The sequence below is a fragment of the Anolis sagrei genome, chromosome 5 (assembly GCF_037176765.1).
Source record: "Anolis sagrei isolate rAnoSag1 chromosome 5, rAnoSag1.mat, whole genome shotgun sequence".
Classification (NCBI taxonomy): domain Eukaryota; kingdom Metazoa; phylum Chordata; class Lepidosauria; order Squamata; family Dactyloidae; genus Anolis; species Anolis sagrei.
In genome coordinates this window covers 39,234,013-39,250,896 of record NC_090025.1, presented here as the reverse complement: position 1 = coordinate 39,250,896, position 16,884 = coordinate 39,234,013, and the positions used below count along the sequence as shown (strand labels likewise).

At 37.7% G+C, this 16,884-nt stretch overlaps 1 protein-coding gene across 1 annotated transcript in view; it reads right to left on the bottom strand.

Moving 5' to 3' along the window:
* The window catches only part of LARP1B (La ribonucleoprotein 1B), a 42,922-nt gene continuing 26,038 nt past the window's right edge, over positions 1-16,884 (bottom strand). The window contains exons 11-19 of the mRNA XM_060778950.2: positions 16,028-16,396; positions 12,408-12,528; positions 10,345-10,556; positions 9,898-10,004; positions 8,121-8,281; positions 7,379-7,523; positions 4,233-4,342; positions 4,015-4,142; positions 1-1,908 (exon numbers count right to left, since the gene is read on the bottom strand). Of these exons, the coding sequence (XP_060634933.2) occupies positions 1,678-1,908; positions 4,015-4,142; positions 4,233-4,342; positions 7,379-7,523; positions 8,121-8,281; positions 9,898-10,004; positions 10,345-10,556; positions 12,408-12,528; positions 16,028-16,396 (1,584 nt within the window). The 3' untranslated portion in view covers positions 1-1,677. The remainder of the gene's footprint in view (positions 1,909-4,014; positions 4,143-4,232; positions 4,343-7,378; positions 7,524-8,120; positions 8,282-9,897; positions 10,005-10,344; positions 10,557-12,407; positions 12,529-16,027; positions 16,397-16,884) is intronic.

Sequence of the window (16,884 nt, the reverse complement as noted above, 5' to 3'; positions counted from 1 at the left end):
TAATTTTTTTGGTGTTTTTATAAAATCTGCAAAGGTATCACAAATTATGCATACTAAAAGCTGAATATGCACACATTTCATTCAAAAAATGGAAGTAAATATATTTCTTTTATATACAGTTTAAATCCAAATTTACAATTGCATCATTTTCATGGAGGAGGTGGTACAGATCGAACACAGGTTTGAGATGTATAATGTGAGCACACTGAAAAGATGCTATATAAAACTCGAATCATTAATTCCTAGTTTCTTTGCAAAATTGAGCAGTTCTAAAAGGCTAGTTTGTGTGTATAAATTACTGGGAAATCCTCATATTCCTATACAAGTATGCACATTACTTTCATAATTGTTCTATTCAGATTCACAAGGCAATATGACAGAAATAAATGTAATCGACCTCATCAATATCTGCCAAAAAATCTCCATTAAACTAACTGTTGGATCATTTAGGATATCTCCCCAGTAATAAGGCATCAAACAGTGTTAAGCTTTATATGCAGAAAGGTACTTGAAAACTGTTTTGCTCGTAAGTAAAAAAGGTGCACCTATTTCTACCATCCAGTTTAAGGGGATGCCTTCTGTTTCCTTATTCTAAGCATTTAAAATCACAGTAACTGAAACCAGTAGAAAATTACAGGTGATGTAGCCTGTCAACTTCCACCTCCCATCGTGACTAATGATAGCCTAAATCAATCATTTGCACGTACAGAAAGCAAGGTCCTGGCTAATTTCAGATCAGCAGAGCACTAAATTTTAATTCTATTCCAACCCAACTTCACATTGACAGTTTTACTGGATGCCATTTTTCTAATTGCCCTTTGAATTAAAGCACCGCCAAATATTATATTACAATTAAATGTAATCATTTAAAATAATCTCTCCCTGAAGTACAGAAATTAAACAAAAGCACAAATCTCTCTCCTAACTGGAGGGTGATTAAAGAGTCATCTGCCATTGTAATGGTTTATGACAATATAGCCATACTCCCCTCAGCAATCTACTGCTTAAGTACAAATAAGAAGACTAATAAAACACCCTTAAAACCGAAACAGATTGATGCCTAACTGAAAACTCAACCTAAAATCACACAGATTCTGAAACAGAAGAAATAGAAAAGATGTTAGCACCCAAGACATGTGCACAGTCCTATATAGAATGGAGTGTGCATTCTACTATTTGCAAAAAGAAAAAAAAGAAAAAAAAATGTTGGTAGTAATATATGCATTTACCAACTTAAATCATTTATCTCCATTGGAAACAGTATGTCCTTTCTTTTTGGATTTTTAAAGTAGAAATATTGTGGAAAACTTGAATAGAAAATCCTTTCTAGGTCATAGGAGCACATCATAACTTCTTTAAGAAGTATGACCTGGACAATCAGGCATCCCAAAGTATTTTTGCATATAGTACTGGAATGCATTTCGTGTAAACAATAAATCAGGGACAGTAACACTGAAACTAAGGTATATTTCCCTAGGATGTCTCTGATGGCCTCCAAGCCCAGTATAATTGATCATGGGAAAGAATTTAGAACTTTAGGTCTTGTGAGAAAGCAAATGTAATCCTTTGATTTCCTAGACATTTGTTTTTAATCAAGCTTTTAAAATAGCTTTCCCTGAAGATCTTTTGGGTTAAAATACTGGAATTAGGAGTTGATTGCAAGGTTCCAGCTTAAGTCTACTGCTCAGATATATCACTTCTTGATTTTGTAGCAGTACTGTTCTGGTGTACGCTGTTACTCAATTCCTGTACAGTATTTGTAGTGGGAAAGTTTATGGGGACCCATGCCTGTGTGGCAGCTGTGGCGTTACTAGCAAGGATCTTCGAAGAATGGGGCTGATGCTTGTGATGATCACTTTCTTCACCGGTTGAGTGCCTTTTTCTCCCAGATTCTTCACTAATGGGAGGCTGAAAGATAATGGACATAATCACAAAGGAGCAGCATTCTGTTAAGGACAGCTTGCTTACCTGTAGCTGTGGTTCTTTGAGTGGTCATCTGTGAAATTAGACACATGTATTGTACTGTGCCTGCACAGCAACCGTCAGAACCTTCTAGAGCTGTAAGCATCTTAAGAACTAGCCGTGGTTCTGGGTCTGTGCACATGACTCCTTCAAGTCCTGCTTTAAGCCTCAGATTTAAGAATTTATTTTATTAAATAAATATTTTTTTCCCATCCATGCCATATAGAAAGGGCATAGAAAACAAAGTAGCACATGTAGAAATAGCTCTTGACATTGGCTGGAACAAATGTTTGATTTTGTTGATCATGGTGCATGGAGGTTAACGAAGCCCCTTAAGAAGGTCTTAACATATGGACTAGAAAACCACGTCGTACCCTGTGCCAGCTTTAGGTTGGTTGAGATGATGGCAAGTTAGGGAGGAAAGATGAAAGAAAGAAAATGAAGGAAGAAACACTATGATGTGAGAGGTATCTGCTGATTCCACGGTAATTCCTTCTGTCTGAAGAAAGGAAGCCCCTTTGATGACATATGACTACTGAGTTGAGGGACAGTGAGAAGAGGCCATTGCTTTTCAGATCTCTTCCTAGAAGCACACTGTTGTCAGTCTGTGTCAAGGTTGGGCAGATAAATCCGACCCCTCTCTTGGGTCATGAGGTCATTCAAGATCTTTGAATGAAGGGCAAACCAAGAATGGTTAGGCCACTGGGTTGTTATTACAGTCTCTGATATTTCATTGTTACTGAACTTGATGGTGACCCTGGTGATGAGAAGAATGGGAGGAAATACGTTGAGTCGAAAGCCAATCTAGTAAAAGAAAAATGTATCTCAGGCTGAGGGAGTCTGCCACAGCATTTGTAACTCTGGGTAGGTGAAGTGCTGTAAGAATTACTGTTCTAACTGATCTGTACTGCATAGTTCTTGATCAAGAATTCAAATGCTCATGAAGCCTTGGAGACTGCCAAAAAATCCAATGCTTTAACGTGGAGGGTACACATTCAATTAAAGGTGGTAGAGGCCTCATCCCATGAGGGAAGCATTTGTTTTTAGAGTTTGGATGGATAGGCAAAGTCCAAAGAGCATCACCACCACTAGGTTGTATCAGGACTACCAGTGGAGTGATTTCCATATGGAAAGAGGAAGATGGAGAATCATGGACAAATGATCATGTCCCAAGTATAAGGCATGAACTAGAGAGTGCTGGATGAGGTGGGCAAAGGGCAGTACAAAAGTAGGACTGCCACAAGACTAAGAAGAGGCTGAACTGTCTTGGTTTGCACTTGACAGTGAGCACACTTGCCCCTAATATAGAACTCATTAAGGCAAAAAGATCAGCTGAATATCCACTGGATACTGGTATTTTACCTGTATAACTGACATACTTTTAAAAATATTGCTTATTTTACAATTAGGCCCAGAAAGGAATAGCTGAAAAAATATTACTAAACTATTGTTTCGTTTCTTAAAAAAAGAAATAGATAACTACAAAAATAACAGGAAGAAATGACATGGAAAAAAGTGAAAAGGAAGACGTACTCTAGAGTTCCCCTTCCTGATGCTGCTGCTTTAGTGATTAAAAAAAGGAACTAATGCTTAAGACCCATGTACATGGAGCCAGGAGTTGCCCTATTTTTAAGGACACTCTATAGCTCTAGAAAGTTCCAGTCATCAACACACAGGTGAAGATCAACCCATACAATCATAGACTTGGAAGGAGGCCTTGTGTGTGAGCCACAGAGACCATGAAGAAGAAGACTCGATTAGGACTTCATCTCTGTTTTCAAAGACTGCAGTTACTTCAACATTTGAAAATTGCGGTGGGATCAATGACCTCGAGGGAAAATGCCTAGCCATACCATTTCTCAGATGGTCCTAAATGATAGATTGTCTATCTGGGCAAATAAAGACATGTCTCTATTAATACAAGCATCCCAAAAGCTAAACCCAGTCACAGCAACAGACAATTCATGGTTTTTCATTCATTTAGGAGTTATGCAACTTAAATCAGTAAGTTATGTTAATAAAATCACAAAAGTAAAGATGCGGACTACTTACATCAACTCTGAAATCTTCCAATCTTTTAAAGTTGCAGAGATATTCCTGAAGTTTGGGGTCAATAGGTTGAGTTTTAGACTGGGAATACTTAAGATAAGCCCAAAATTTTTCCAATCCATAGAGCTGACCTAATAAAAAAAAGATATATTGAAATGCCTGAAACAGCTAAGTATGAAATCAAACAGTACCATGAGAAACAGTTATGAAGATGACATTACCAGATTCGTAATCTCTTTTCGTTTCTTCTTGGAAATCCCGGAATATTTCTTGTCGAAATTTTTTTTCTAGACCATAGCTATAAAATCGGAACAAGCATTCCAGACCATATCTGTAGGACAGTGAATAAAAATGCAGAAAAACATGCAAAATATTTTATTCAAAATTCATTGGAATATTATTATTTTGATCTAAACAATTTAAAATATTGGATCTCCCTTTACGAATCAGCCTGTATTTTAAGATCTTTGGAAGAGAGCCTTCTCTCAGTTCCATCATTAACACAAGTAAGTCTTTTGAGGACCTGGTTGAGCACCTTCTCAGTGGCTGCTTTTCTCCCCCAGGAGGACTCAAAGTGGTGTCCAACAAGTTCACAGCAAAAATTCAATGCCTTACAACATCTAAAAAACCCAGTATAAAACAACGGTAACATATAACTATAAATTAAATTAAACTTTATTCAACAGATAAGCAACAACATCTAGACATTTAAACATGGAATTAAAACATATTAATATAAAACATTAAAATCATATAATCCAGAAGCCTAAGTATTTCTATTTTCAATTTACACTCCCCAATTAAGGTAGTGCAGGGGTTCAGGAGGTTCAGCTCATGGCCACATTCAGCCATGAGCTGCAGTTGGGCTACAGGTAACTTGTCTGTCATAGATGTCATCACCGCCCAAGCAGGGAGCTTTGAAATGGTTGTACAGAAGATCTCTGAAGATTTTGGTGCTCTTACTGTCTATTACAGGGAAAACCAGCTGATTCCTAATCCAACTAAAACACAGACATGTGTTTTTCACCTTAAGAACAGACAAGCATCTCGAGCTCTAAGGATTACCTGGGAAGGAATCCCATTGGAGCATTGCAGCACACCAAAATACTTGGGAGTTACCCTGGACCATGCTCTGACTTACAAGAAGCACAGCTTGACTATCAAGTAAAAAGTGGGCACTAGAAATACTATCATACGAAAGCTGACTGGCACAAACTGGGGATCACAACCAGACACAGTGAAGACATCTGCCCTTGAGCTTTGCTAATCTGCTGCTCAATATGCATGCCCAGGGTGGAACACATCTCACCACGTTAAAACAGTGGATGTGGCTCTTAATGAGGCATGCCGCATTATCACAAGATGTCTACGCCCCACACCACTGGAGAAATTAGACTGTTTAGCGGGTATTGCACCACCTGACATTCGCTGGGAAGCAGCAGCCTACAATGAAAGGACCAAAGTAATGACATCTCCGGCCCATCCCCTGTTTGGATATCATCCAGCACGCCAACACCTTAAATCAAGAAATAGTTTTCTACAGAGATATTCGCAAGAACACCTCAATAATCAAGAGTCCAAAAAGGGCAGGCTAAAACCTGGAAACTCAATCCATGGCTGATACAGAGTGAGAAACTCCTTCCTGGGCAAACAGAAGACTGGGTGACTTGGAAGGCACTGAACAGACTGCGCTCTGGAACCACGAGATGCAGAGCCAACCTTAAGAAATGGATCACAAACTGGAGTCCACGACACGAGAGTGTGGAAAAGAGCAAACCACAGACCACCTATTACAATGCAGTCTGAGTCTGCCACATGCACAATGGAGGACCTTCTTATAGCAACATCAGAGGCACTCCAAGTGGCCAGCTAATGGTCAAAGGACATTTAGTATAATCCCAAGTTTTTAACTTTGTGTTTTTAAATACATTACAACTGTACCCTCGGTTCACTTCTGACATGATAAATAAATAAAATAGATTGTATGAGCTCTGGAATCCTTACTGAGAACCTGAGTTCTCTGAAACTGTAGCAAAAGAAATCCCATAGATAGAGAGAGGGACAAATACCTGCTGCCTCCCCTCTGCTTCAGACCCTAACTTCTTTATAAGGGCCTATAGTCTTATGGCATCTTCTAGTTACATTTTGGCAGTGTTTGTCCTTATCCACTATGTGGGTTTCTTTCTACGTAACAGAGTACCACGCAAGTGATGGAAAAGAGTACGGTATTAAACTGGAATATCTGTAGAAGATCCTTTTGTGGATCAGTATGTGGTTAAATAATATGAAAGTACACAGTAGGCAGCTATACAAAATAATGAAGCAAGCTACTGGAGCCCTAAAAATGTATTTGGGAATAATTGCTGTTTAAGTGGAGGAAAGACTGAGCAATTAATGGCTAAGTGTGCAGATCAGAGCTATATAGACAATCTTTCTAAGCGAGATTCAATCTGAGTAAACATAAGTGATGCACTTTAGTCAAAAAAAGTTCCTACTTAAAATATACAAAAATAGGTTCTGAAATTATCACAGGCTGGAACTCAGGGGGAAAAACCTTGTTATTTTGATAGATGATTTTATGCAAATACACATGTACATAAGGAACTGCAAATGGACATGACATATATAGAAAATATCTATCAACATCTTTCAGGCATATGAACTTCCAGGGCTTCACTTCACTTAAGAATTGATTCTTGGTTTTACGATTTCCTTTTAGTTTTAAATTTAAGCTTTTTTATTTCTTCTCAGCTTACTAGGGCCTCAGGCATTATCAAGCATGTAACAAAATTTGGGGGGGGGGGGGGGGGAATCTGTTCCTGGTTTGAAAGGGTTGAAAGACTCCATGAAAAACTTCACTGAAAAATTATAGCAAAATGTGCTGCAGGCTGTCCCGTAAAAACAAAGTTTTTTGCAGTTTAATAAGCCTTTTCAAGGTTTTCATGATAGAACCGATTAGGAAATGACATTTATAAGTCAGGAACAAAAACTGTGTTATGTAGTGTAATCATTCTTTAAATCAAAATAAGTTACAAAATTCTGTTTTGTAGTATGCCTCCAAGTTATTTCTGACTTATGGTGACCCAAGGCAAACCTATCACAAGTTTACTTGGCAAGATTTATTCGGAGGAGGTGCACTATTGACTTCCTGTGGCCCTAAGAGGGCATGACTTGCTCAAGGTCACCCAGTCAGTTTCCATGGATGAGCATGACTGGTCTCCAAATCCCAGACCAACATTCAACCCACTACACCACGTTGGCTCTTAAAACAGAAACACACAATTAAAACAGTCAGAAAAGCCGCTCCTGGGACTTCACTATTGTGCCACATTTGACTGTACAGGTCTAACAAAATATCTAATCTTACCTGTAGTGTTCTTTCGCATCGTCAAGAGCAAGTTGTCTAAATTCTTCATACATTTTCTTGTTAAAGTGGTCTCTGAGGAAAAAGGACCAGAAACGAAAGAGTGTGTTCATTTCCTGGGACTGGCCAATTCCCAAACGCTTCCTTTCTGAAAAGTAAAGAAAATACAACAGTAGCAGTAGTAGTTGGGAGACTGTCTGTTAAACAAATTATTTGTATCAAAATGTGCAGTAAAGGGGCAAACAGCACACATCTTACAATACAGCTTGAAAAGATTTTGCTTAAATTGTTAACATTACATGTGACACTTATTTATGTATTCATTCAACAATATGTCTCCAAGTCTCGAAGATCCAAGTGTCAAAATTTCGATTTGATGCTTCTATAACGCAAAACCTATGAATTTTAGACACTGTCAACCTTTTTTTATATGTTCATCAACTTGCTATTATCTATGTGATCACTTATCCACTTTGATGCTTTTTCATACTGCTCAGAGCAAAATTGTTAAACAGCTAAACTGCACTTAACTCTGCTTCCCAAGGTAAAAGAGAAACAAGAATGTTAACATTATTTTTCACTGAAAAAAATTGATCATAAAGTACTTATTGGAATAGATATTGTTGAACATTTACACACTGTGAATGAACAAAGAAAATAGAGCCAGCATATTGATAGCTCTTGAAACAAAGCTGTGTAGGTTCTATAATTATTTTCAGAGAACTACAAAAAAATAGATTTTTACCATTTAGGCATCTACGGCGGTATTTGTGGTAGACTTGCTGTGTAAAACCATTTTCCTTTAAAAGTTCATGAGAAGGATGCTGGAATTTCGGAAGAGAATGCGGGGTACAGCCATAACTTCCTGATAGTGGAGCACCTTCCAGTGGCGAAGCATTTGAACTGCTGAAGAAAATATAAGAAACCAGTTTCTTGAGATTTTTCTGTATTTTTGGTGATAATACACTTAACAGAACATTGTATTTTGACTGGCAATATGTGTATATGGCATTGAATTTTGCCTTTGTGAGGCCACCCTTTCTCACCTTTGAGATGAGAAGGGCAGCATACAAGTGTGGTAAATAAATAAATTAAATAAGTGAACCAATCTCAGTTTTCAATGTTGGTATCAAAACCTATTTCTATAACTTCATGATCAATTGAAGGATTGTGAATTGGCAGGAGTATATATTCTTTAAAAACTGCACTGGTTTCAGAATACAGTTGACAAGCCTGAATGTTGTATGTGGCCACCAGGTTTTCATGGAGAAGGCTAAATAAAAGTGAAAATATATACAGTTCACATACAGGAAATGTTTTGAATGTTGCCTGTATCCTCAGGTAGTATGTATACTCCAAGAGAATTATGCCAATGTTCTGAGAATTTAAATTTGTTCTTATTGTATGAATTTCAGGTTGGAAATTAATAGAATAAGAACACAGAGTTTCTCAAGTCACTCCTGACACGAAAAAAAGTTGGAATTATGGCAAAGATGATAGATAAAAAACAAACAAACAGATTTTATCTACATTTGCTGATAAAAAATGTTAATGGCTTTCTTTCTTAGCTGCTGCATATCTGCAAATGTCCTTTAGGTTCTGATATAACAGATATGGAACAACTTCCTAGGTACCATTACAAAGAGATGAATTGGTAGTTTCCAAATGGCTTTCAAAACTTAGAAGGTAATAATAGTAAGTATCATTGGTATATTAACTACCATACCTCTAAAAGATTACGTTTCAGAAATTTCTTGGGACAGTGTGATATTTCCTGCTTTCACAATAACCATTTCTACTGCTTGCAAATTAACCAGATAAAAATAAAATATCATTCAAAACACAAAAAAGACTAGCAAATATCTTAGCACAACTTTTAAGATTAAAATTTTACAGTTGGGTAGGTGTGTTGCTTCCAGACTAACCCATAAAGAAATTCTATTGTTTTCAACAGGCCCACATTTACTGCGTGTTTAAGTCTGGATCCAAACAGCTATATTCTGGAAAAGACTTCAATTCCATTCCTATACACTGAGCCCCCCCCCCCCCCCCCAAAAAAAACCCTACAGAAATATATTTTCAGAGTATGTTGCTGGTCTTTAAGCAATGGGATCTTCTTGGATCTTCCTGGATCTTCCAGCATGTCATCAGTCTGATTTAGTATTAGTATGACCATACTCAAGGACTGGCCACTGAACATCTGAAAGGAGCTTTCTACCTTGAATTTACAAAGTCATCCTTCTTAACTGCATGCATTACCTTTCTCAGTTTTGTTTTCACATTAGTAGCTGCTCATATGTTTTCTTGGAAAAAAAGAACTTTTTGAATTAGCCAAAAAGTCACAATGGTCGCTAAAAGTACAAAAGGAATATATGTAACACATTTAGGGAATTTCTAATCCTTCTGCACTTTTCCCCTCGTTTTGTTGTTTTGCAACATGATGGAATGAAACCATAAATTATTTCACTGATTCTACAAATCTCTAATTTCGATTAAATTAGCAAATGAATAATTAATAATACCTTACAGAAGATGTTCTTGGCCTGTGATCCTTAGAATCCATTACCCAGCCAACATGACTTTCCAATGGGGGGTTTGTACTATGCCGTGTTTTTCTTTTCCTTCGTGTCTAAAGCAAAATAAAGCATTATATTTTCCTGATGTGACTGGAGACACTTTTCTGAAGAATCACAGTCTAATTAAAGTCAAGTTTTATAAAATTTCACACTATACATCATATGCATTATGAGGTCATAAAGCTGAGCATGACCACTCAACTACCTAACTTGAGCAGTTAAAAGTGGAAGTATTAAGACGCCTTTAAAAGCTCTCTATATTCAAAAGTATGATTTCTTACAACAAAAGAAAAAAAAAGAAATTAAACAACGGGCATTTCAAAGGCTAATCTCTCTGAAGACATTAATAGTAAGTTATTCAACCCAAAAATATTGCAGATTATTTTCAGTTACCTTAACATCAATAGATCTTGCTTCTTTAACCACAGGATAAAATCTGGGTGTTTTGTTAGGATCCTGAAGTCTTGGTGTACGAGGTGTTTTAGGTGTTCTGGTTGGGTGGACTTTAGGAGATTCAGGGACAGCTGTTGGAAGTGAACGAGCCACTGCTCCAGAAGGTACTTCTTGGATACCAAACACTTTACAAGCCTGCTCTTTAGTTATGCCTAAATATAAACATGGAAAGACAACTTCAGTAAAGCTGAAGACAGTAGGCAAAGAGATTGAATGCTTTATAGTTGAACTGACTAAATCAAGAAAGTTGACCACGATGGGAAAATGAATTTATAAGACCCGAGCAATATTATTAATAAATTGTAACCGGGAGGGAGGGGGAGTCACTCATTCATAGGATTTATAGTAAGTTTCAGCTGATGTAACGGCATAAATGAAAAAACAAAACAAAAAAACCCACACAGAGCGCTCTTCATTTTGGGGCAACAGGAATTAAATCTAAAATTGATACTGTGTTCTAAGATCATTTAAAACTAGCTTTTTTTATCAAGGACTAGCAACAATTCTAGCAAAATTAGCAACTCTAATTTGCTAGAAAACAAGTAATGCTTTTAGCTGGAAATAAAGCAATGGCTAACACTAACTGAGGCTTAAATTTCTTGTAATTGTTTGTGGATTATCCAGCACTACAAAAGACTGTATACATGACAGAATTGTAATAGGAATGCTATTTCCTAAATATAAAGGACTCTACAGAAAGCATCAGAACATGACTTTTTAGGAAGTGATTTCCTAGAAAGCATGATCTGAAAGATCAAGCACCTGCTGTTGATCTTTCAGACCATGCTTTCTAGGAAATCACTTCCTAAAAAGTCATAATACTTAGGTTACACAAAAACGCATTTCTGAGAGATTCTGAACATGTGCACTGTTTACAAATGCTGAGATAGTCTACTGGCCACCTTCATATTCCTGAGGCAACTCTAAGAATGTCCTTAGCTGCAATATCATCTCCCAGTCCACAAAACCATGAAAACATCAACCCATCTAAAGACTAAAGACAACACAAGTTCCACTTCTGAAAGGTCTGAGAATGAGGAGTTGATCACATAGGTGGTGTCTCTAACTTGAAGATACAAATGTTTGTGAAGGGTGGTGGAGGTCACATAGTTTTTCTTCCAACCCAACAGGCACTAACTCCAAGGTAAGAGAATATTTTGTTGCATGCCAAATACTTGTCATGCTTTAAAGTGTCTTTAGGATGTTAACAAGAGAGGAGGATGCATAGCAAAGTACTTGACTTTGTCTCCAGTGAATTCTTGAGTCTGCTTCTGGTAACCATTCTCACAGCCCTACCAGTCCCACTAGATCTCACCCATGATTATTTCCCCTATAATTTCATAAACGAATCTGAATAATGTTGTAACTCATCAAGAACCTTCTCTTTCTTTGGTGCTTGAGAAATTATCGGACTTTCAAAGGGGATACAACTAAATTAGGAGCCAGTGTGACAAAGTGGTATGAGCATTTGACTATAACTCTGGGGACCTGGGTTTGAATCCCCGCTTGGTCACAAAACCCACTAGATGATCTTGAGTTACACTCTCTCAGTCTCAGATGAAGGACATGGCAAACCTCTTTTGAATAGTTCTTATCAAGAAAGCCCTGTGATAGGGTCACCATAGGTCCAAAATGACTTGAAGGCACACAATACAAAACATGAACAAGAATTTCTTAATCAAATACACATGCGCTTAGACTATACCTCTCATTCACAGGCATTCATTATATGCAAGAGCTTCTGCCCTTTAATTATGTCAGTAACTACTCAAACTATTCAATGTTACAGGTACATACACATAAAGGTCACTGCAAGTGAATGAGGAAAGCTAATAATATGGCATGTGACTCCTGCTTGGCTGGGATGGCAATAAGAGGTAACCCATTTCCAGAAAGCTTTTTCCTATAGTCTCAGAGTATTAATCATACAGTTCTCAATCATGCTGGACTGTACTAAGTATCAGACAACCTAAACACTTTTCTTCTAGTAATGTTGTAGATACCTTGTTGAGATCTTGAAGGACTAGGAGGAACTTCTTGATTTGGATCAATTTCATCAGGTGTAAGATTGTCAAATTCTTCTTTACTGATGAGATTTAACTTTTTAAAGTTTTCAATTTCTTGCTGGAATGGAGAGAAAGACTTCAGTAACAATCTGCTATGAGTTACAGAATTGTAAAGAGGCCTACCATCAAGCAACAGGTCAACACAAATCTACTAGAATGATGGACTGTTCTTTCTCTTCTTTCCCACCTACCAGCCATTGCACTGGCCACAAATTGTTTCTGGGGCTGGTTTTACGGGTACACAGAGACTGCAGATGAAGATAAATAACTTAAGAGTTCAATTGATGGGAAGGTGCCATCAGTGGAAGCATTACTTTGCATCCTGGTCACAATGTCCTACTAAAATAACCCATGCCAATACGAATTATTTGTTCAACAATTTAGTTCAGACAGAGGTAATATGAGGGAAATATTCTAGGATATCAGCTGGTACAGACTGTATCATCCTCAAAAAGACAATAAAATGGAAATTACTACAAATAAAATAAAAAGCATTTAAATGCCTTACATCTCAAATATAGGAAAACTTTTATAGAAAGATTGTTGTAGCAAGGCTGATTTAAGAGTATTGCCAATACAAAGGACTCAATCACTTTATTATCCAGAAGACAAAATGTGTCAATATCCCATGATCACATCACTAATAGCCAGAACCGACATGCTAAATACACTAGCACCACAAATTTGTAGTCATTTTCCATGGACAACTGAAAAGGGTACCTATAATATTTATTTCTGTTACTATACAGAAATTGTGTAAGTAGATCTGGGAATCTGGCAACCTGCTGGCCAGGTGTGTTTCCAGTGTAGCCTCTGGGCCCTTATTGACCACTCCTAGTGTTTCAGCCAAGAGGGTTGATTCAGGTTGAAAAAATACTAACCACTAATTAAAAATACTTTTAAAAGTTTTAAATTGCTGTTTTTTCATCCACCCTACAACCGCGATAAAACAAAACTCTCAACCCTCAAAATAAGCCAAAAGACAACAAGAAATAACATGACATTGTTCCCTGTCACCCAAAATAGTGGACAAAATGGCACACTGTGACCCTCTGGAATTCCAGAAGAGCACAAAATAGGCTCTGAAGTATGCCCACTCTATATACACAGTTTGAACTGTCCTCCTTCAGCAAGAATCAAAACTCTCCCTAAAACTCAGGTATATTAGTTTTATGAAGCTGTAATTGCCTCCTCATTTCCAAAAGCAGGAATACTTTAGAGCAGACCTGACCAATCTACGGCCCTCCAGGTGTTTTGGGCTTTAACTCCCAGAATTCCTGACCACTGGACAAGCTGGCTAAGACTTCTTGGAGTTGCACTTCTAAACACCTGAAGGGCCACAGGTTATGCAGGCCTGCTCTAAAGCACTAACAAGAAGGACCCAAAGAGGTCATTTAGTCCAACCCCATCTCTTCAAAGGAGAAATGCAAACCACAACACTCTCTTGAGTTTCCCAATCAATATACAGGCAGTCCCCGAGTTACAGACATCTGACTTACAAACAATTCATAGTTGAGAACGTGGGTGAGACAACAGGAAGTGAGAGAAATCTAACCCTTGGAAGGGAAAATCACCTGAAAGAGTTATAATCAGGAAAAAGGTGTCTCTATTGAAGCTTTCTCGCCGATTCTCGTTTCCACAACAAGCCATTTTTTAAAATAAAAATCCAGGGACAGAAATAGTGAGGTGAAATCTTCTGAACAGGGGTATAGACAGCAAAACAAACACCACAGGGGTGTTAACCCTTCCTTACGCTATTCAAAGGTGTGTGTATATGTGTGTGTGCGTATGTGCGTGTGTGTGTGTGTGTGTATATATATATATAGGCTGAAGTTACACATAAAAATATACCTGTTCCAATTTACATACAAATTCAACTTAAGAACAAACCAACAGAACCTATCTTGTTCATAACTTGGAGACTGCCTGTAATTGTGAGTTTAAATTGCCAGGGATTTTTTTTTTGGAGGAACTAGTGTTCAATGGAAAATGGAGAAAATGTGGAGGCCGTGACAAGACTTTGTATTTCTAGGTGCAAAGATTACTGCAGATGCAGACTGTGGCCAGGAAATCAGGAGACGCTTACTTCTTGGAAGGAGAGCAATATCCAGTCTCAATAGTAAAGAGCAGAGACATCACACTGGCAACAAAGATCCGCCTAGTCAAAGCCATGGTATTCCTTGTAGTAACCTACGGATGTGAGAGCTGGACCTTAGGGAAGGTTGAGCGAAGGAAGATAGATGCTTTTGAACTGTGGTGTTGGAGGAAAGTTCTGAGAGTGCCTTGGACTGCGAGAAGATCCAACCAGTCCATCCTCCAGGAAATAAAGCCCGACTGCTCATTGAAGGGAAGGATACTAGAGACAAAGTTGAAGTACTTTGGCCACATCATGAGGAGACAGCAAAGCCTAGAGAAGACAATTATGCTGGGGAAAGTGGAAGGTAAAAGGAAGAGGGGCCGACCAAGGGCAAGATGGATGGATGGCATCCTTGAAGTGACTGGACTGACCTTGAAGGAGCTGGGGGTGGTGACGGCCGACAGGGAGCTCTGGCGTGGGCTCGTGCATGAGGCCACGAAGAGTCAGAGACGACTGAACGAATGAACAACAGTGTCATTTTTACAAAGAAGAATCAACCGTTGAAATTAAGTGCAAGGAGCTATGCCTATGAAGGGAATATTGAATTCCAGAATGGGTGTAAGTACCATCAAATTTATATTTTATAAGAAAATAAGACATTCTAAAATCTTTATCACTCTTAGATCGTGTTTTTTAGACAGGAAATGTGGCTTTGGAACTGGTGGTACATAAGGTGTTACAAAGCCTTTTGCATGTTTAGTTGAGCTCTTGGTAAAGTCCTCCTGGCAAGAAAAAATATGTATGCATTACGTTGGCCCTCTTATTGTCTTCCTCAACACTTTTGATGACAGTATTTCTAGCCCTGCCTACTTGATTGTTGCACATTTCTTGTGCTCCCTTCAGAATGTATTGTACTCAGTGAGTTTGTAGCTCAGCTATGTTTTTTTTCCCCAGCCATATTGTTTTGATGTTGTTTACAATTGTGATTGTTTCTATATCTTATCTGCTGGTTTTAAGCTGTTGTGTTTTATTTGTAATTTTTGGGCTTGCCCCTTGTAAGCCACCCCGAGTCCCCTAGGGGAGATGGTTGGTGGGGTATAAAACAAAGTTGTTGTTGTTGTTGTTGTTGTTGTTGTTGTTGTTGTTGTTATTATTATTATTATTATTATTATTATTATTATTATTATTAGTGTACATGGCCTCTGATGGAGGCCATGTGTTGTGGTAACAATCTTGGTTCTTTAGAAGGTCCAAAGAGAATATCTTAGTACTGGAAATAGTGTTCTTGACAGCAGTAACAAATATGTGCAGTGGAAAGTACTGACAGACCACATAGAAGTATATCTCCAAGGGAGAGGATCCACTCCATGAATTTTAATGTTTCTGTGCGAATCTGTGGTAAGTTCCTAACATTAACATTTGTGATAAGGAATCAATTCATTAAACAATATTCAGCTTAACAGTTCAAATGCATAATTACCTTCATAGCAATGCAATCATTTTCTGTCTGTTCTGTCCACAAATCCTGTTCGTAGTAGTATAATCCATCATTAATAACTTTAGCAAGCTCTGATGTAATTTTTGCTCGTGACACATGGTTGCCAGTACGATCTCCTCCAGGGTGTTTTCTCATATATGGTGGTGTTTGTGTTACAATTAAAATCTTATTTAAATCCTGATCATCGATTTCATAATCTGAATCACTGTCTGACCACTCTGTAAATGTATTTTTACGGCCTTCTATTTGTTCCATCTCTTCATCAAACAAAAAATCAAGTTCTTCCTGTTCCTCTGCAGGCAGTGGAGGCTGCTGCTGACCCAATACTTCCTCAGCACTAGGCAGAGATTCCTGGAAAAGTCAAGAGTCCTTCACATTTTCAGAGAATCAAAGAAACAACCTAATCACTATTATTGAAATAATATTGGTATGTTTAAAACGGAAAGATTAACAGATTGATTAACTGCAAGCTTTTGTGGGGAAAATAGTATAATTCAATTATTCCTACATTATATTTACATTTTAAGTTTCAAATGTGGTGTGTCACACAAAATTAATGGGGGAAAATCCCATTGATCACGAATTTGACCTTGATCAGCCATTTCAGATATTTCAGAACATGCCATAGTACTGCTAACATACATTTATTTCTTCTCGTTGACAATGGAAATGGTTTTAGAAAACCTAAAGAGGCCATGTATAAAATCTTCACAAAGGAACCAACTGAATTGTCAATGTGAGAACACCTAATACTCTCACTAAGTGCATCATTACATCATTTCTCTTTTTCTGAATTAATTTTGACATCATTAGCTTTTTTCCTGTGAGAGAAAAACACA